Source organism: Anser cygnoides, chromosome 14, assembly GCF_040182565.1.
Source record: "Anser cygnoides isolate HZ-2024a breed goose chromosome 14, Taihu_goose_T2T_genome, whole genome shotgun sequence".
Lineage (NCBI taxonomy): Eukaryota > Metazoa > Chordata > Aves > Anseriformes > Anatidae > Anser > Anser cygnoides.
In genome coordinates, this window is record NC_089886.1 from 4,049,294 (window position 1) to 4,071,606 (window position 22,313).

At 37.0% G+C, this 22,313-nt stretch overlaps 1 protein-coding gene across 2 annotated transcripts in view; it reads right to left on the reverse strand.

Moving 5' to 3' along the window:
- TRPC7 (transient receptor potential cation channel subfamily C member 7) overlaps positions 1 to 22,313 on the reverse strand; it is a 71,172-nt gene that overhangs the window by 46,137 nt on the left and 2,722 nt on the right. For both annotated transcript variants that reach the window (XM_048057403.2, XM_048057404.2), the window contains exon 2: positions 16,717 to 17,494. In XM_048057403.2, the coding sequence (XP_047913360.1) occupies positions 16,717 to 17,494 (778 nt within the window). The remainder of the gene's footprint in view (positions 1 to 16,716; positions 17,495 to 22,313) is intronic.

The window sequence follows — 22,313 nt, forward strand, 5'->3', positions numbered from 1 at the left end:
AGCACATTTTACACTACAAACAAACAAACAAAAAAAACTCTTCATGGAACAAGTAAACAATTTATAAAGGAATTTTGATTTTAATCAATCATACAACCTCTTCTCTCTACGTGACTTATCTTCTAGAAATATCATAAGATGTCCAAAGGTCTTTCTAACAGGTTTGAATTTACATCAAATTTTACTATTTAGATCCTTTACTAATAACTCTTTCTTTAATAACTTTTGAGGAGCTACAGATTGCTACGTCTAACTGCAGCATCACACCCAGATGCGTTCAAATGAATGATATGCTTGTAATATCAATTTCAGTTTCAAAGGTATTACCTAACAATTTGACAAAAGTGTCCCAAAAGAGCATCCAGAGGGTAATTTCTGTCATAACTCTTCTCCAGGAAATAGGACCTCAGAAACTCAACATGATTTCCTATGAAATAATTTCACCTTGCAAACCCAAATTACACTTATGGGAAAAGAGATGGTATGTAGCTGACTTGATAGCTGACTGGAAGAGTAATTTCACTGCCTTAAATTGTGATTGATTTTCACATGCTGACACTTAAAAATGAGGAAAATGCCACCATCTGAGTAAATGCAGTAAATTAGAACACAATTAAGGCTACCATTAATATCCTGACAAAATGGTGATATTAAAGACTCAATGCAACAAATAGAAATAATAAGCATAAGACAAGCTCTTACTGACTTGAGAGATCTTTTCAAATTAGGTTTGATGAGTTAATTAAATTCAGCAGCTTATCTAATTAAGAAAGCAGCCAGAAGAGAAGATAGTTAAACCTGACTTTGATGAAATGATAAGAGTAACCTGGCTTTGTACTCTTATATTTTCTATGGATTATATATAATCTGTTTTATTTTCTGGGAAATTTTCTAGGAAATTTTCTAGGAAATTTTCTAGGAAGAGAGCTGGATAATAGCCTGTATTTTTGTGGTGACATCTGTGAGGGGAAACTTGTGTGTTTACATCCCATCTGCCCAAAATTTTGAAATCTGATAAAGGTTTCCCTTTTCCTCCTTGAGCACTATAGTCAGCCAGCATGTTCTAATTGTGGTGTTCATAAATGGGAATAAGCAAGAGCTTCCAACCTGTATTAAAAGGGATCTAATATAACCACAGGCATGTTTTTTTCTCTGGTAGAGCAGGAACATGTCCCATAGAAGTAACTGTGGCATCAAGACATCTATCAAAGGGCCAAATTAGGACAGTAAGATTTAAGGTGTCTTCAAGGTCAGGCAGAAAATGATTGTACATTTACATCTAAATCTAATACCTAAGTATTTTGTGGAGATAGGGTTTCTAGAGTGAATGTTATCAAATACAGTGTGAATTAGAGTCTGAAATGTAAATGAAAGACAGATTGCACTCTGTGGATTCAAAGCACTCCTCTCTAATCAGTTCTGTGCTTTAATCTTCACCGTGCCAAGATATGTTTCAGTGCATAGAAAACTTGCCTGTTCGCTGAGAGAATAGATGACCAAACAATTTGGCCTGGAAGTAACCGCAGGAATTGTGAAGAACAACAAATATAGATAGATCTAAAAATAGATGTAGGCTGGGAATGAAATGTGTAACTGCCCCAGGTAATGCAGACACTTAATTAGCCCAGCAGATTGAAAAGAAACAAGGGTGAAAACTTTGCTAAGCTGTAATAATGTTCCCTATTTATACACTGTTTAGAAAGTTCAGAAGCTTATCTCTTAGCCAGCACATTTTAGGTAATTCTCATCACCATTTCCACATCATCTGAACAACTAGTATGCATTAGCTCTGATTAATTTTCCTCTTCTGCTTTCTTTAAGGAAATTAGTTTAGTTAGCAACTAGGAAAGTGCAGATATAAATGGCAGACTCCCAGCTGGCAAAGTCCATCAAGACCCAACTTTACTCACATCGTCTCCAAGCCTAATGTTGCAACTGATTCTGTATGTTTGCAGAAACAATAAATGATTTTTCTGTACAAAAATATTTACTCCAATTTTAAAGTATACAAAAGCAGCAACACATATACAACCCAGCAATCTGAGATACAGGATGTGCAAAGAATAAAATAAAATAAAATAAAATAAAATAAAATAAAATAAAATAAAATAAAATAAAATAAAATAAAATAAAATAAAATAAAATAAAACGAAAGTACCTTCCATCCAATCTGCAGCTGGATGGGAGCGCAGCTTATTGCTCTCAAGAGACATTTCTCATGTGTTAAGACAAACCTCAAGGATCACTGCAAGTGCTGTGTCTTCTGACTAGATGCCTCATACAAAAAAAATGTAATTTTGTTCTGGCTTCCTTGATGCTCACAGTCAGCATAGAAAATCCTATTCCATTTGATGATGAGAACACAGAGCACTTAGTGATTCTCCTGAGGTCAGTGTCTTTCTGTTTGCAAGCAGTTTATTGGCTCTATCTTTACTAAAAACTGAGATTAGAAAGACACTGACAGACAAACATCTCCTGACCCAGGCTTGCACAGAGAGCTTTGCTGACACAAGAAGAAATGCCCTACCTGTGTATAAAATCCTGAATTATGAGTCACAGGAAAGGGTAAAAATCTGACAGAAACCTAGAAGATTTACAAGCGCTGTGCACATGGTATCGGTGTATATGCCAATGCTGCATCGACTGCCTGTAGTTCACACATTTGGGGGCATCTGAGATACTGCATAAGGAGTACTGAGAAGAGCTTTTGAGAAGGATGAAAGTGCCCAGCCCCAGGCATGGCTTTGGGATGGGTGGCAGAGTCAAGAGGAAATCCAGCTCAGTTCTCTGGGCAGCATTGCAAAAGCAGACAGGTTTTGTCCCAGGCAGTGACTATAACCCAATGCTTCCTGAGTATTCTGATTAACCACAACATTAGAGAAGTCTGAAGAGTGGGAGTTTCATAAAGCAGATTAATCTTTACAGTAATGAAAACCACAAATCATATATGAGAGATGCTGGGGCCTCATCCTCACAGCTTGAGTGCTGGCAGGCCTTGGGGAAGAAGATGAAGGATGCAACCAAGGGCACAAGAGTACCAGTCTGCTTCAGATAACACAGTATTTTATTTCAGTGATCAGAGAAAAATCTGGATAACACTTGGGAATGTTACAATATAATTTTTTAAAAGTAGAACATAATAAAAAAAATCCAAATCAGTCATTTCCTGCTCCTCCTGCCACTGTTGTGCATGTGGAGTTAAAAATGTCTGATTTTGCTGTTTTGAAAAGGCTAATGGTACTTGTCATTCACTGCAATTTCTCTGAGTACCGTATTATTATCTGTTGATTATGTTCTAAATGAACTCTGTCATATCTCTACATCTGTTCAAAACCACCCATACTTCTTCAGAAAAGGGCTGTTTCAGGTCAGAGAGACACAGTCTGAGTAAAAAGTTAAGTGAAATGATGAAAGTAAGACCAGTCACCTGTCTTGGTTAGTTAACGAAGAAATAACTATTTCAAAAGCAATCCTCATCAAAGATTGAAGAGGAACATCCTCATCCAGGGGAGCCTACCTCTGATAATTGTTGTAGATTACTCAGTACACAGTTGCTGCTGTAAATGGGGCCACAGACCCACAGGATAGTGCACAATACATGAATACAAAACAACCTGCACCATTCATGAAAATCACTCCATATATTACAATATCACAGAAGTATCACAGAAAAGTCTAGTATCACAGAAGCGTATCCCTTTGAATATACAACAACATATTTGGCTCGGGATGATTTCACCTACAGCCTTTTTTCTATTTAAGAAATACAGCCTAATGTTGCTTATCAATACACGTATTTCTTGGCCAAATAAATGTCAGCTGAGAAAAAGGGGAGCAGAGAAGATGGTTGGTCTATATACTGTATAAAGTTCTATCCATCATATATTGCCTGTCTTATAAACCTGGCTTGCTGGAATAGAGGGTTTCCACACAAATCCAAGACATCTTCAACTCATGACCATGCACGTCCAGCGCCTGTGACTGGTGCTGCCATGGCACCAGAAAACCTCTGCATGCTCTCAGTATGTTCATAGGTTAATTGCATGGCACAAACCTGTTAAATCCAACCTCCTGTCTGTGAGCTGTGTATTTGGCAGTAAATCTGGCATTTCTGCCTAGCATTAAATTTGCAGTGCACGTGAAAGCTGTAGGCACGTAGCACAGAGACTCTTGATATCTCCTTGAAGCTCTTGGCTCTTTGCATTTAGTCCGCATCACACATACACATATATCACGGAGGGAAATATTGCATTGATGAGATAATCATTTTGAGGAGAAGCAGCAGAAAGGAAATAAAATGTAAAACGAATCTGTAAAAATGAACAGAAAACTGCCCCAAATAAAAATGCATGTAGAAAGAAAACAAAGGTAAGAGAAAGGAGCGGGGAAGCCAGTAATACTACATGCCAGATTTGAAATGAAGATTTTAAATAACAATCATGTCAAATACTCAAAGTGCTTATAAATATTTACCAATTAGATTTCTCATGAAAAATGCAAGAGCCAGTTTAGAAGCTGTTGGACCAATTTCCTTCTGGGTATTTACACTGTCTGTGACTGGCCATATGCTTCAGAAGGAAAAAAAGCACAAGGCCTGTGGGAGGGAGGAAGATGAGAGGAGTTGCTAAGAAAGGTCCTAGCACTGCTCCTGCTCCTGTAACCACGTTGTCTTCTCAGGGGCACTGAAAACCCTTCCCCAGAGCTCTTTTGACTATGCATGTAACTGCTGGTATCTTTGAATACAGCCAAGTGCATTTCTATTATTTCCAGACTAAATGCCTGTATGCACAGATGATGCCAAGGCTACAGAGTTAATCTTCCAGAAAGAACAACATCTCGTTGGTTTACGTTCTCTTATTTCTTAAGTGGCAGCACATCAGTGATTTTTTAGACCTTTGAGTGTGCTGTGTCATATTCAATGGGCATATCTCTAAAAATAAAGCCAAGTGCTCATTTAAAACATTTCACTACTCAGGTGCATGTTGCTAAGTCTGTCTGGAGGTAGCAACAGATGCCACTGGTTCATTTTGAAATGATCCAGACCTTGACTTCTTCACCCCCAAAGAGCATAATATAATAAACAAGCTGTTCAAATACAAGAGTTTGACATTTCAAAAATGTGCCTGTGATGTTTTCCAAACAATTTGGTACTTTCTAAATGGAGCCAGGCTAAGTGTGGCACCTGCATTGCTCTCTGAGGAGTGCCAGGTCGCAGTGTGGCAGTGCAGAGGGGCAGTGCCCCAAGGCAAAGTGCTCTTTTAAATCCTGCAAGGGAGTGTCAGGAGACAGCAAGAGATGTGTGCAATAAAAGAGCCTAAGGACAAAGCAGACAGTGTTGTCTGTGTTCATGTTATTTTTGGCAAAAGAAGTCCAGAAAAAAACAGTATGCTTTGAGTGAAGACCAAAAATTGTGTGCCTTCCAATGAGCCATGAAAATATCATCCCTTGCATCATTACGGGGATTTCAATGGCAGCTTCACTGACTGATTCATCATAGGTATTTTTTTTTTTTTTTGTACCTCTTTTCTTCACTATAGATCAGGCTTTCTAGCTTTAATTCATCTCCTCATATGCACTGCTGAAGCTGATCTCTGAGACATCTCCCTTCAACAAGGGGATGGAGCTGTATGAAAACAACCCACTGACTGTAGTTCTTCTTGTATTTATTTTCCCGCAGATACACCGGATCATTAAAGAAGCTAGCCAAGACAGTGATAAGGATTTCTGTGGTGGACTTAGGAAATCCCTTAAAATTTATAACTGTGCTTTTATAGCATCTTTCACAGGTCCAGATGAGTAACATTGAGTAAGCTTCTGCAATAATAGATCATTGATGTTACACCAGATGTCACTAAACATAAATTATGTTCAACAGAAGGTTGTTTCTTTCTATTTTTTTCTCAGTAAAAACCTCATTATGCACTATGATTTATATCCGTTATCAGTTTATAAAACTGAATGCAGAGTAAAGTTCATTATTTAAAGTGATAACTATGAGAAACAGATCCTGTAAATTTATCACTGAATATTCCAAGAACTTTAAAGTTTAAACAGTCGAAAGCAGCAGACACCTCCACATTTTATTTCTATTATTTTTCACTGCATCTGTTATATGCCTACCAACTATACCAATATACACAGCCTTTGTAGGACCTAAACTAACAAATAAATTTAATACACTCTCCATTAATAAAAACATTGGAACATGGAAAATACTTCACTTTTATACCTTCTTAAAAGCTTTCATTTTATGCAAAGATCTTAAGACCAGATTTATTATTATTTTTTAATTGTAAACTAAAATTACTTTGGCACAATGGTTTATTGGGGGAAGTAAATACAATAATCTATTCAAATATCCTAGGAAAAAAACAAGGACTGAGACCAAAGGCAATTCCTAACTCTTTAGCCAAAACTTTAGATTCCCTAGCATAAGAGATTTTAAAATCTACTTTTTTTTTTTTTTTATTACTTGGATTTATTTTTTTCTTCTACTTCAAATTTAAAATATTTCCTGTACAGGCGAATACTGAAATTGGCAGATCATTTGACTTATTTAAAGTTCTCACCCTGAACAGAGTATAATTCTTTTTTTAATAGGCATTTAAGAAGTTACCTGAAGAACACCTCTTGCTCCTGCACTCCTTTCACAAAATGTCACCTTCATCCTGACAAATACTGTCACTGAGCTTCTCCATAGCACACCAGGGCACAGAATAAAATCAATCTTATTCAGCAGAGAACTAACACTTTATTCCAGGTCTCTGTAGATATTTAAATACACTTACAATAGAAATGACGTTGGTTGACAATTTTTATTTTTATTTTTTAAATTAGAGTATTTAAAACTCAGAGTTGGCACAGCAGCTTTTCAGCATAAGAAAAAAGCTGAAAAACTTTGATTCTTGATATGCTTCTCTTTCATAAAATCTCAGCTGGTTTTCAAACCCACATCACAAGTAAGCCACGTGTTTTTGATTGCTCAACTAATTAAAAGGTGTTTTTTTACCTTCCTGCAGATTTTCTCAAGCTCATTTGAATGTTTATGCTGAAACACCTGTTTTCAGAAGACAGCAGCCCTGGATGTAATATAAAACAGGACAGGCTATACAGGGGTATTAGCTAAATGCTTTGGCATTCAAAGTGCAGGGATATGCACATTCAGTGAAGGAGGTCTGTCTCCCTATGCCTTGTCGACAGCTTCTCTTTATTAAATACAAAAGACACATTTCAAAATAATATCCTGCTAATTCTGTTGGTGAAGAACTTAACATCCATTAATACCAGCAGCAAAATCAAGCTTATGATGACGCAGTGCAAGGCTCAATCCTTCTGCATTATTCTCAAATATTTGCTTGCTCTTTCTGTGGGAATATGACACTGAGAAATGGCTTTTCTTATTTTTAAAAAAGGAAGAGCCCCTTGCATTAAAGGAACATTTATCACAACCTTAATTCCATCATCTTGCAGAAAGAATTCCTTTTCTTACCCCATAAGCATTTCATAAGAGCAGGAGCCCAGTGCAGTGCAGGGGTTAACTTATATTTTTGTCACCTGTTTTGTTTTCTTCAAGAGCACTTGCACACAACACAAGGATGTGCAGCACATCTGCAGATCAGATGTGGTAGACGTATAAAAGCAAAAGTTATCTCTGGGCCACTCTCCTCATTTCACACACCTTCCACACTTTTTCTGTGGGATTTTCCCATGTTTATTACTTCCCTGACCTTTCTGTTACCAGCCCCACTGGCAGAGATCAACATTTCCTATACAACTTGAGACAGGTTAGGTAGTTTGCACTAAAACCATTAGCTACTCTTCCTCAATTGTATGGCTTATTTCAGCTCAGCTGCTTAAAACCCCCGTTTTTCCTCATAACCAGATGGAGAAAATAATGGATTTAAATTTAAATCAATCAATTGCTTAACACAGCTATGCTTTTTTCTCTAAGCTAATCTAAATTTGTCACTTTCAGCTTGCTTAAGTCCTGTCTCTCAGAAGAGTTTTGATTACTGCACCAGTATATAAGGAGGCAGACTCCTTTTAATGGAGCCTGCAAGTAATGCTGGCTTAATTGAGAGCCACGATACAACTACATTGATTACTAAAACAAGTGTATGTCTTCCAGGTCTCAAACAGTCAACAGCCAGAGTTCCCAATGTCCAACAACAACAGCTCCTTGGAAAACTAGAAACAAGCACCAGTGTACAAAGTGCTGGTGGAAGAAATACTGGTCCCCACAGCACCTAACCAGCAGCTGAGCACTTCAGAAAAACGTGATTTCCAGTTGCCGAGTTCTAGCACTGAGCTGTATGGACATCAATCCTCTCCCTATGAGCACTAAGAAATGATGCTGCGGCACTTTTTTAAGCAGAAGTATGAATATAGAAAGTATATAATTGTATTTCTCTGTTCTGAAATGAGTCCAGTTCCTGATGATTGAATAGTAATAATGAAATTATCATTTATTGGCAATTATTATTGGCAATGAGCAATTTCTACACTGCACTGCTGTAAAATTCTCTGCAACAAATTATATTCCAGGAAATTGGTATTTTTTATCACGTAAATGCCAAAAACCATAGACACTAAAGTACCTAGCACCATTTTATGGTAATGTAAAATTGTTTGTATACCATTCCTGTTTATACACAATCCAGTGGATAGTCTGTCTAGATGCAGTGGGGATGGGTTCATTATAATTATCTACAATAACAACAATTAACAACACAATGAGCGATAAACTAAATCACTTCCCAGCTGCATCCACTTTGATGTTGGACTTGAGATGCTCAGAATGTATGACTTCGTTTACATTCATTAATACAATATGAATTCCCTACAGTGCCTTGGATAAATGTACCTGACTCTATTCTCCCATCTGCTGATCTAGTGTTATTATTCTATTCAGAGCAATAGTCCTAATTATGCTCTTTTGTAGTTCCAGTAGATATCCTTGCCCAATGTGAATAATAAGCAGCAGTCTTTGGAAACCAGTCATCTTGCTCATCACAAACTGCTTGGCTCCTAACTATTCCCTAAAAACCAATGCGCTGGTGTTAGCTGAAAGCTTGGGCATTTGGTGTTTCCAATTAAACACAAAGCTTACCAATATTGTGTTACTCTGATATTGCAATAGTAATAGCATCATTTTCCATCTGTTTTCCCCATCAATAATTTGATTTCATCTTTCTGAAAAATGTCTTCATCTTTGGTGCTCTAGAGTATACCTCTTGGTACCATTTATTGCCGAGGGGAGGAGAAAGGGTAATTGCATTACTGTGCAATTTTATATCCATAAGTGCTCTGAGAAAACTCTCTAAAATGAATGGTGAGTGTGCTGGTAAGGGCAAGCTCAAAGGCACACAAACTCTTTGCTTGCTGTTGGAGGCCTGGCATGGAAAGGGCCAACAAGTCTCCTCTAGAAATGGCCAACTGCAGGGGTCAGGAGCCTTGTCTGCATTTCCATCGAGTAGACGCACCAGTTTTGAACACCAGGACTCATTTGGCCTTGCACACTCAATGGGTAAGAAAAGAAAACACTCTGTCACTGTTAACTAAACCCAGGCAACCGGCCAAATCGCTCCCCCTATTTATCCCAGTGTTACTAGCAGCTGGCAGCAAAATGGCAGGGAAAAGGGAGTGCTCCTCTCCGCAGCAGCAGCAGCGAGGATGCAGCTGAGCAGCTCAGCACTGCAGCAGCAGCCACCTCCATCTGCCTGCACAACCCCAAGTCCCCTGGCAGAACAATGAGGGACAGCACAGAGAAATTCACCCCATCCTTCTTGCCTAGAGACTGGAGAGACAAAGATAAATTGCTCTGGGATAGCCCAGACTCTTGGTAAAGTTTGGGCTGGAGCATAAATCCTACTGACCAAAACAACTGCTGATTGTTTAGTTTGCTGTGATGGATCTCTCCATCCAAGATGCGACAGATTATTTCTCATTTGTACAAAGAGAGGAACCTATGAGCAGTGGGCAACCTTAGATCAGACCTACCAGTTTAACTTTACATATTTCTCTCAAGAGGTGGGGGTGAAATCATGGTTTCAACAAATCCCAAGAGGATAAATAAGCCATGATTTTACCAAGTACTGGAGCTTTTCTCCCACATTAAAGCTGTTACTAAATATTAAATTAATACAGTTGTGAGAAGCTGAAGTTTTTATATGTAATTGAATTTTGGAATTATTTCTAAATTATTAGTTCCCTGCTATCAAATTTTATATTCCTGATTAACTTGTTACGAAATTTATTATGCTTTCCCTTGACTACAGAATATTCAGAGATGGTCTATATCAAAAGCAAATGACTCTCCCCTTCTACTTATTATCAAAAGTTCAGTATTAAGATGGATGGAAAGGAGATTTCTCTTCTCTAAAGCCCTTTCTTCTAAATATATGAAAATGCACCAAGTTATACTACATAAGGTGTCGCTCATTCAAATGTATTTCCTGAAAATCATGGCTCAGTAAAGTTAGTGTAGGACCAGACATTTCCTCCAAACAATTTTCTGAAGGGGACAAAACCCTTCAGGCATTAGTTAGAATATTCAGGTTTCTTACACTGACACATCTATGATTAAACCTCTTGAATCTTTTTTCACCTCCACTCTTTCAAAACAGACATAGGCTTTTTCCTCTGGGAAAGTGAAGGGAACATTTCCTGCAGAAAATATTCTGTCAACTCTTAAAGAAGATTTCTTTTTCTTTTTTACCAATATTAGCTGGGAGACTTTTACAACAATATCACTCAAGCATCCAAAAAGTAGGCTAAATGACCTTGTAAGCACTGACCAGGATCCAATTTTATGCAACTGCACAGTGGCTTGTACCGCTGCTAGAGTTACAACTTTCATCAATAAGTCTTATTTTTTCCAGATGCTCATGTGGGTTGTATATGGCTAAGTTATACCCTTTACTATGAATCATAGCATCTACTACTCCGCTTTACTGTGAATAGACATAGACAGATGCTAACATACCTTCACATTCACAGATACAGATATATTTTTTCAAGACAGCTCCAGGCATCACAGCTTTGGCATTGGTTCTAAACCATGCTGAAAAGCTTTGGAGATTTTCTTCTCAAGAAACATTTTAAAACCATTTTGCTTGGGCAATGTGCCAGGCAGAAAATGATTTAATCACAGAACAGGCATAGAGAAAACACTTAAAATAACAGCTCTCAAAATACTAAGGATATTTCTTAATTTATAAATATTTAAATAAAATAATAGAAGTCATATTTTTTGTTGTTGTTTCATTTTGTTTTTAAGGTCAGAAGGTTTCTCTACATCAATTTTCCACAGTCCCTGCTATATATCAATGCAAATTATATCTGTGGTTAATTAATTTAGCTCTCAGACAAATCCAGTGTACAATCTATTATTAGTGTATTGGTGTTTGATAAAGAACAGCATGAAGAATGAGTTCCTCATGTGCAGAATCCCACTTGGTGAGTGAAACACAAATTTCACTACAAGGCTTAAATATATTTTCCTTCTCCCAGGCTATTCCCATGACCGTCTTTAATTTCCTCTCTTATTTTAATACCTACGTTCTTCCAAGAACAAGTTAAAATTTTAATAATAGGAAATCTGTTTTTCTGCTTTACTGGGACTTGATTGTTTCCTGTATTATGAGCTGAGTAATTGGTTGTACCTCTTATGCATTTGCAAAATGAAAAAAGAAAGAAAGAAAGAAAAAAAAGACCAATAGCTTTTAAATACACGTTTTCAAGGCAGTAGGAATAAAGGGCTTTTAGGTGAGAGTGAAAAAGAAAAGGGACAGTTATTTTCCAAAGTTAAAAAATACCAAACCACATCCCTAACCTCATCTGTAAGAACAAATAATGTTCTCATTAAAGACTGACCTGGAAATGTTTATATGCTTCCCCCCCCCAAAAAAAAAAAAAAAAAAAACCTTGAAAAAAAGATTATAAGTTACAAGCATACTTTAAGACATAAGAGCTTTCATCATTTCTACAGAAGTGTACAAGTCTTTGTGTATTAGAAGCATAAATGCATTTAGCTTTGTATTGATTTTTCTTCTTTCTCAGGGGTCATACTTGAGTAAAAAAAATAAAACATAAAGTGAGTCATCCTTTTGACTTTGGTACCAAGATGGCCTCTAAGGCAGCAGGGATTTCCCTTAGAGGAGCCAAAGATAATTGATATAACATAGAGACAACAGAAGAGAACAAGCTAATTACAGCACAGACTGCAGATCAACAGGCATCTGAAAGGGATGTTTTGGCCCAGCCACATCAAAGGCCAGTGTCATCAGGCATTAATTTTGGATAAAACTGAATAACCTGCTGGCCTGCTCTCTCAATTGGAAATTTAGCAATGAGTCACAAGAGGCAGCAGAGGAAAGGGATGCAGTGAGAATTGTTTTTCACTCCTGAGCAGATGCTTTTTGGAGCAGTTGTCAGAGAATACCCAGGAAGAGAAATAACCATTCCACTGCAGTGTGCACAGACCTGGTGCAAGAAACAATCACTCGGGAATAGTGACCATTCATATAAGCAAAAGAATTTATAATGGTGAGTCTTACTTTTCGAAATAGGAACTAGATAAGAGTGATGGTAGTTGTGGAAGACAAAATAAAATTGTTGAAAAAGGAAGTGAGTATATTCCACCTATGGGACTAGATTTTAGAAGTTTCTTCTGTCTTCTCTTCTTAAAAGCCAACAAAGAGAAGCAGCAAAGAAAAGGCTGCACAAGTGAAAAGATGTCTTTTTAAAAGCATATGTCCTGTCTGAATGAAAAAAAAAATAACAAAAAGAACAAAAATGATGGAAAATTAAATGAAAATCTAAAGTACATCCACATAAAAACACTAAAGTCTCAAAAAGCATCTTGCTGAATTAATAAATACGACTAATAAAAGGTGTTTCTGGACATATCTGAAGTAAGATGCTTGCCAGAGAGTATGTCAAGGCAAGGGATTATGGAGGGATAAAAGGATCACTCAAGGAAGAGCAGGTCAGAGCAGAAAAATTAAGCGATTGATTTATAAGAGTGTTCACGAAGCTAATTAGGAAAGTTCCCACAACAGTGTCTTTTTTTTTATGGAAGATGAATCTCAGGGGCTGTCTCAAATCAGTCAGTTCTGAGAACAAAAAGGTCTAAGGGTTTCTTCAGTTTGGATAGGCAGCAAATAATCTTCCTTCCAATTTCAAGGTAGCATCTTATTGTTTATCATCCTGATGGTTTTCAGTATTTTTTTGTCTAAGTTTGTTGTTTGTTGCTATTTCCCTTCTCACAAAATGCTTCCTCTCCCAGCTATTTTGCTTCCACAAGTTTTCTGCTCTTTTCTATTTTCTTATCATTCTTATCATTCATTTCAAAAAACAATAGTATAAATAATTGTTTTTTTTTTTTCCTTAACTCCATACATTTTTATGCCAAAATATTTCCCAGCCAGGACTGCAGAGATTCATTTTTTTCAGTCAGCTCTTCTTTCCAAGTTTTCTTAGAACTTCACATTATTTTTACATTCCATGTAGAAAATAAATAAATAAATAAAAAGTAGTATAGGATCTGGTCTCAGTTTCTCATTTGCAAAGCTAAAGCCAGGAATACTGAGAAACTTTATAAGGTCATTTTTCTTAAAAGGTTTAGGTCAAGTACTTCCTGTGAAGTTAACAATTCAGGTAGAAAAAAGGTGGTGCTACCTTACTGGAAAAAGAGTTAAATTGTGGGGATGCCAGACTATCCCTAACTGATACAAGCCATTGAGACTCCTGTTTTACCACTCTTTTTTGGTACCATGAGGATTTAGTATTTTGAGCCTCAGCTGTCTCACATTACTGCAGCCCCACTGAAACGACAAGCAGTTCCTAGCAGGCATATCTCTGTAGGCATCTACACACTTGACTTGCTGCCACATGAGCCATTGTTCCTCATAAATAGGGCAGCAGCTAGTTGCAGCCCATCAGCCTGGACGTGCCACAAATACATGGTCACTTTTGGATCTCAACATTTTATAGAGAAAGGACAACAATCAAAAGAGCAACAGCAGGAGGCATATCATTTAGAAACAAAACACATGCTATAGTAAATGAACTGACAACGTTGGTAGGATTGATAAAGGAAAGACCACACACCATATGTCTTCCAGGTGGTGTTTTTGATCATGTTTTCAGTAACATTTTAATCAACAGGAGCTGAGATCTTATTTACCACATATGATTGGTGAGATTTTTTCATAGCCTACTTTGTGATTCTGTAATTTAATTTGCCTGGATTGCTAAATGGAATGAATTGGCTGATTGTCTTCATCACAAGGACATTTCCTGATCTTGAAGAATGTAGTTTATTTTGGGAGCATGGAAGGTTGTAACACAGACCTGGGTCTAGAGTGGGATCCCATCAGAAACAGGAGTTCACAGTCACAGCTTTAAGAAAAGAGTAAATAAACAAAGCTGCTATCCTGCCTTTCTGTCAGGATGTGTACAGTAATATTAAGCCTGCTGCTGCTCTTAAAAGTAGTTGCAAGGGCATTTCCTGCAGATGGCTTTCTAGAAATTTAATCTGCCAAGGGGATCAATGGACATATAAAAATGATTCTGTTATCTCTGCTATTAACATTTGAGTCTTAGAAGAGTCACCTAGCTATGGACAGACAGACAGTACCTGTGAAGATATCTGCATGAGAAATGTTGAGTTCTCTGGGCTGATGGTAATTACAGAACTTCAGAAAAAGTAAAAGGTTGGGGAAAATATTTTTTTTTTAAAGCACACACAAAACAAGTCCTCTGGATCTTGTCTGATTTCATAAATTTTTTATCATTTGTGATCTTCTTAAATACATTTTCAGAAAATGTTCTATTTTCTAGAAATAAAATCTTATAATGTCAACTTCTGTAAAAAAAATAAAAAACACTGCTGTATTAATACCCTATTCTGTACCACAATGATTATATTAATAAGAATAAATATTTTTGAATAAATACATACATCTGAATTTATTTTCCTACAGTGAGAATACATTATAATATTGATATGTTTCCTATTTCTGGAAATGTAAATATATTAAAAGAGTATGAAAATTTTGAAGTGCACTACTGCATGGGTTTAACTTCTGAGGTACCTCACTAACATACATAGGTGTGTGTTGCACAGAACCTTCTTATAAGGCAATGAAAATTTGAAAACCTTCCTGGAAATACAAAAAATTGGCAAAGGATTTTTAATGATTTTCCTGTATTGATTTATTCACATCCAACTGTTGGCTTGGGTAGCTGTGGGCTAACCACCATGAGACTATTCAACACTCAAGATCTTGTTTTCTCCTGGAGGATTCTTCTATCTGCCAGTGCCAGTCTCAACTATGCTGGCAGCTCTATGAACAAAAGCAAGGATTCTGATAGACTTATTTTTCTGCAGCAAGCCACTTATCAGAGATGATAGGCATGCAATACTGAGACTTCTCATGCTCCACACAGGATACGTTTTCCTACTAAAAAGAAGTTGGAACATTAATGAGATATTAATGTTAACTGTGGGGGTGAGCCCACAGGGCTTTCACACCAAAGTAACCCTCACTTAAGCAGTCAGCCTCACTGAACTCGATGAGGCTGCTTTTCCAGGACTGAATGTTACGTGGGTAAAAACTTTCTTTTAAAATGTTGTGTCTTTCCAATTCTGATTCACAAGGGGAAAAAGAGTTTGCAAGATTTTGCCCTAATTTTGTTGCCTAAAAAGGTCTGTGGTTTGGGTATTTTTCCCCTACTACAGACTTACTACAGTTTCAAATGTAACAGCTTGAGAGCATGCTTCTTGGCACTTTTAAATTAGAGAGCATATAGCTGTATACCTTGAAATGGATGTTTTAACATTTGAATAGTTTTCTAAATTAAAAATAATGGATTCCTGACAGGCATCCTGCCCCAGTTTACCCACAACACAGACTATATTACCCTAGTGTCATTGATCATGATTGTAGCTGCACAGTAGTTATGTCAGAGAATGGTCTTAAGTTGATGACTGAGCCACTGAAAATGAGTTTTTCCATGATTAATTTATGTTATGAAGGGAGACAATACTATTTATCCCACATAAATGACTTAGTGAAATAATGCAAATGACATTGGACATTTACAAACTCATTATGATAATGCAAATCTCAAAGAACTTGTCAAAGAGTTCTGCAAGTGTCACTGCTATGTTTGGCATGATAATAAACTAAATTAGAATCTCTTTATGATTTTCCCCCTCCCTTATCATGAAATTCATCAATCATCAATTCATCATTCATGCAATTTGAAATGTTTTGCCAAAAACCAAAAGAGCTTAATTTATACCTTTTTTCATTGTAACACAACTAGATATGTTGGATTCTTAATCAATTAAGCCAATCTGTTGATTTTTGTCTCTAAAATAGATTTAAAATCAATTAAAAAAGACTTACCTTTCTTACAGGAAATGTCTTCATTTTTGGAATAAAATAATTTGGTTTTTATTCCTGCTGCAAGCTAAAGATTCTAAGTAATCACAGTATACAAAATAAAAATTCCAAGTAAGGATGGCTCTGTTAAAATAAGCAATATTCAGTCCCAAATATTTACTATCTGGAGAATGCATATGACAGATTTTATTGCTTCTGTTTCCTCCCCCCAAGACTGCAAGCCAAGACTTGATCAGACATATGAAATATACAGTACTCTGAACACATTCAAACCAAGGATAAAACCATGGTAGTAAATTACCTTAAATTCAGTTTCAATGTTGGCTAGTCTGGCCAATTCATTGCTTAGTTCTAAAGCGGTAAGGACAGGGTCTTCACTGGAAAGAGACAAATAAGCAGCACTGGCTAATCCTTTGTAGGCATTCATTCTTGATCGAGAGTGACTAAAGGAGTCTTTCCTCTGTTTCTCAATACATTCGTTGCACTTGCAAAAATAGTCGTGTGGCCTTTCAATCCGTGCGCCTTTTAGTAGTAAGATGTGAACAATTTCATACTCCTGGCAGTGGGCAGCAAGTATGATGGGAGTAATGTCATGGGAGAACCTAGTTCCATCTTCATCATAGGCATAAAAATCATCATCTCTCAGTTCCTGCTCAAGGGGGCTTAGTGTGAGACGCTGCCCTTGTGCAAAGGCTGGATGATTCAATATTGCTTCGACTATGCGCACATATCCTTTACTGATGGCTAACAAAAGTGCATCCCCAACTCGAGCTAGATTCTCCTTTTTGAGGAGGAGCTCCGTCACTTCCAGATGCTCATTCCCTACAGCTAACTGTAGGGCATTTTGTCCCATATAATCAACACAATTAAAGTTCAAGGTTTTGGATTCCTCCAGCATTTTTCGGACAACTGGAATGTTGCCATATTCTGCAGAATCGAGAAAACGTTCCTCTTCTGCAGTCAGGCTGGTGCCTTTCTCATTGAACATGTAGGCTGGACCCCGAATGGCCTGCCTCCGGCCCTTCTCCCGAAGGGTTGTGTGCCTTCGATGCATGTTTTTATAATTGGTGTTTCTCAACCTGCAGAAGAACAGAAAAGAATGTTGGTTTTATTCTTGGAGACTTAGAATTTCACATAACTTGAAGTAAGGTTAGAAATACTTCATTACTATTTGATCTTACTGGCTTTTTATGATCTGAAACAGATGTTTAAAATTGTTTACTGTGAAACTGTGAAATAAAGAATAGTTTTCTGGACAACAGGCAAGTTTTCTTCTGACATAAACCCTTCTAGATTTCAACAAGAATACCCAATACTGCTTGCTTTCATGTTACATGATACCATTTTTCTGTTTCCTGATCTAGAGCAGTTTAATGTATGACTGCTTAAATTTTCATGCTAAAATACAGTTGGTAGCTACTCTAAATACAAGTACTAAAATCTAGGGGCCACTACTGTAAAACACAGGTAAAATTCCTGATTTAGGATCATGTCACTTCCCAATAAGCAGCTTTCTGAGAGCTACTACTGACAAACAACAAGACTACAAACAGAAGATAAAGGAACGAACAGATCAGAAAGGATCATTAGTTTCCCCACCGATTATGTGGCTGAAAAGCCTTCACTTGGAGTTGATGGGTGAAGACAAATTATTCCTATTCCATCACCACTGAAATCTTCAAAGAAAACTATGTTAGGTGCCACTGGGCTCCAAGGGGATGTAGACTCCCCCACTGTACAAAATCAACAGGAATCCTGAATCTCCCTATCTTCTTAAAGTTCACACTTTACATTTAGTGCCATCTCACTGTTAATCTTTACATTTTACTTAACAAAATCATAGTCCCTTTGTTAGACTCTAAGCACATGAAGTTAATTGACACTCCCAAAGAATGCACAGCTTGAGTAAAAAGGTAAAACCAAAAACACTTTCACAAATGGCATTTGCACTCAGTCCAATGGCAAGTCCTAAATCACTTGGGTAAAATTTTCAGGAGCATGTAACCTGTAGCAGGCAGATGTAACAAACAAGCAGGTGTTAATGCTCAGTGGGTGGCAAAGGTTCATCTTTCCATGCTCCATCTGTTCTCCAAGTCAGTTTTGACCTTCACTCAATGAAAAGTTCATGTGGTGCTCTGGAAAAAAAAATTACTACTGGAGTTTTAGAGTGCTGTCATGAATGACGAGAGGAAAAGGTGCCAAGAGACAGACAAAGTGGAGTAGATACATTGCTTTCAGTAATGTGTTCTTTGGTAGAAGAAAAAAGTAAAGGAAGCAGGATTAAAAAAAAAAAAAAAAAAGAAAAAGAAAAAGAAAAAAAGAGAATGTAAGAACCCCCAAATACCAGTGTCCAGACACAGAAATTCTCCAGATAGCTGTTCTTATGGAATTAAGATATAGACATATATACATCTGTCATTTTAACTCTTTTATCAACTGATCCAGGTAAGAAAACTAGTATTGAAGAGAGGTTTATATTTATATATACATTTTACAGTAATGTTTAACAGCTGCATTAAAATTCAAACAAATCCTAAGAAAGCTTTTTTTTTTTTTTTGGTGACCATACAAAGTTTAAAATGGGGTTCATAATTAAGAACCATTCCCTCTAGGCTTTAACACATCAGTAGAACAACTTGAAAACTGAAAGAAACTGAACATAACATTCCATGCTCCACTGAGAGATAAAATTCTGCAAGAATCTTAAAATTAATCCCTTCCAGTATGAATAAAAGTTGAGAAAGTATACAAAGATGAGGGGCAGAATAATGGAGGAGAAAGAGTTAAATAAATTAATCCCCAAGAGTGCACAAACTTTTTTACAGGAAAAAAAAAACAAAAACAGTAAAAATTTAAAAAAATAAAAAAATAAAAAAATAATACTGTGCTACTAACATATCTAACATTGAGAGGGAGACAGAGGTCTCTAAAGCAGCAAAATGCCTGGAGTAAAACTGGGAACTCTTTGAAGTTGACAGAACAGGTTCCATTGATTGCAGTGGAGCCCAAATATTACAAACAGCAATTAGCTTTCATCTCACAGCCAGTCTCAGTGAGGTCAAGAAGACTAATGCACTTAAAATGAACTATTTAACCATATGCTAAAGTGCTTGTGTAAACTGGAGCCCATGTCCATAGAAATTCAGGACAGCACTTAAGAAACCTGTATTGAAGACTTTCCGAGTTCAAGCAAGATTTCACATATAAATAAATGCTTTCCACCTGAATAGAGGCTTTGTTCATTGAAGACATACAGTACCAGAAAACACTTTACACATTTTCAGTCTTGGGATTTCCTAGATGTTAAATGAAGTATCTTAAAAAGTTAAGAACCTCAAAAAGATGATCTGGCAATGGTTCAAGCAACTGTTGGAAACTAATCCATCTCCAGTAGTTGCTCAGTGAAAACCCATGAGTGTGGCAGGACTGCAGATGCCTAAAGATTTTAGGAAGTTAATCGTGATAGCTACTTCAAGCAAGTGGAAAGCCACTGGGTTCTTGTGATATACAAAAAGCATTTTTATGTTCTAAAAATATTTTATGGTAAGATAACTGGCAAACTTACATTTTTTATTGTATTCAATGGTCAGTAGTGGAAGCTCCCCAGAAACATGGAGCATTTCCAGCAGTGAGGAATCTATTAGATATTTTGCCTGATGTACAAGTATGATTCTTGACATATATAGAGAGAGTGATAAAATACATGTTTAAAAAGCCTTTTTATACTGAAATGTTGTTATTCCTGAATTAGAATCCAGGCAAGTGATGCACAAATAATCTTATAATGACACCTAAAGTAAACATAAAACTACATAAAATACTACCATTGGCCCATTTCTAAGAGCTTTGCCTGAGAAAAGAGATTAGTTTGGCCTAGAGTTACTTCATACTGGTCTGTTGTATAAGTAACAACATGCCAAAAAGAACCTTCATTTCACTTTCTTCAATCCAGAGACAATGCTGGTTTCAAACACTGTTTATAGAAACAGAAATTGTGTCAGAAAAAAAGGAAACAGAATGGCATACCTGCCCTCCAAAAAGATAATTAATATACAACATTGTGCTTATAATAAATGTTCTGCAGGGATTTCCCTGCAGCACAGAGTTAATAATCTCCACTGCTTACAGATAGGGACAAGAGTACCATAAATCAGAGGGCTTCACCTCAGGGGAATTATGACCCCCAGTCTTGTTCATGAGCAGGCAAGATCAATATCTCAGCCACTCCACTTTACTGTCTTTCTAGAGAGCAGGAGAAGAATAAAAAATTATACTTTTAACTTTAAACGATTTCATGAGAAATGCTCAGCTATCAACTCCTGTTCTGAAAAGAAAGTTATAATTACTCTTTGACCTGAACACTGAATCGTGATAGAGAAGTGGCAGTGCAAAAAGTAATATATGCAGTAGCTGAGAATCTTGGAAACCCAAGTCTTCTCTGATGTCATGACTGTACTCGGCACATTTTCTATTCTGCTTTTCAGTTATGTGCAGGCAGTTTCAGAAATAATTATATTTACTGAATGTGTGTAATGTGCTCTCTTAAAAAAGTAATTGTAACTTGATTGCATTTATCTTACCATTTTTGTTTAAAGGTGGTTTGCATTGAAATGACTCGGCATTTGCATATTTTATTGAGACAGCTAGCGATCAAACTCATCAGGCACTGCAATTAAATATTGTGTTTTTCTAGGAAAGAATGCCAATGTATGCAGTGTTGTTGGAGAGAAAATGTTCTGGGAAAAGGAAACCAAAAATTTCAGGGCCTAAATACTGCTTGCAGCAATGTGCATCCAGCTTTATAAAGCCAGCCGAGCCATAATACACCTGGACTCCTGTGGTAAGCGGAGAAGAATAGCCATTTCTGAAAGGTGATTTAGCTCTTAGCAAATCATCATCTGGGAGTATCGCAGCTCTTAATTAAAGTGGCTAAGAATAGATCCTTGGAACTTGCACTGAAGTTACCAGGAGCTGAGACACTCAACATCTCACATGGGAACATGGCGTAACATGAGGTTTGTTCTTGGTGTGTTGTCACTGAAAACACTGTTGAAGCTGAAAATCTTACTCTGGCAACAAAACTCTCATGGCTGAGTGCCGTCCATGTAGGACAAAGGAAACACAGAGAAGAAACTGGGCTGCTTCATTTTGAGCCTACCCTAACAAATGCCTTTTCTCCTTGGTCCTCCCTTCCACAATGCTCCAGTCTACACCATGTAAGGTCTTTTGTCACCTCTCAGGTCCCACACAGCATATTCCCATGCAGCATGTTCCCACACAGCAAAAGCTACTATGGAGCAGCAAAACTTCTATCTAGACATCAGGCTTGGAGAAAATGTTCAAAGACACTAATACCTTAAGAGGTTAAATTGGAGATTTTACAACAGGGATTTGAACCAGAACTTTAAAAGCATGTAGGACAGGCTGAATGATATCTAGTTGAGTAGATATATCTGAAGTCTGAATAGGTATTGAAATTAATGGGTATTAGTATCTATGGTAATTCTGGAATTCTCAGGTGATGTCACCTTTTAAGTGACCAAAAGCATGAAAATTGAGCAGGGCATTCACAAAGATGCCTTTAGGTACTTAGGGACTCTGACTAGTCTTTGGATTTCCTTTTTGTGAAGAGAGGCTGACAGGATTCTCCCTTGTTCCCTTTCAATTGGCCTCTTTGCCTAGAAACTACTACAGAAATCTAGGATAAGTAACCATTACTATGAGCCACTTTGGGTAAAACATCCGTGAGGGGAAGCTTTGATAAAACATTGACTCTGTCATGGTGAAAAGTAAATTTTAGCTTTGGAAATCCATTTTGAAAACATAACGCTTGTTCCTGTACAGCCTCAGAAACTGTCAGAATGAAATTTTACTTGTTATTTTTCTTTCTACTTACAC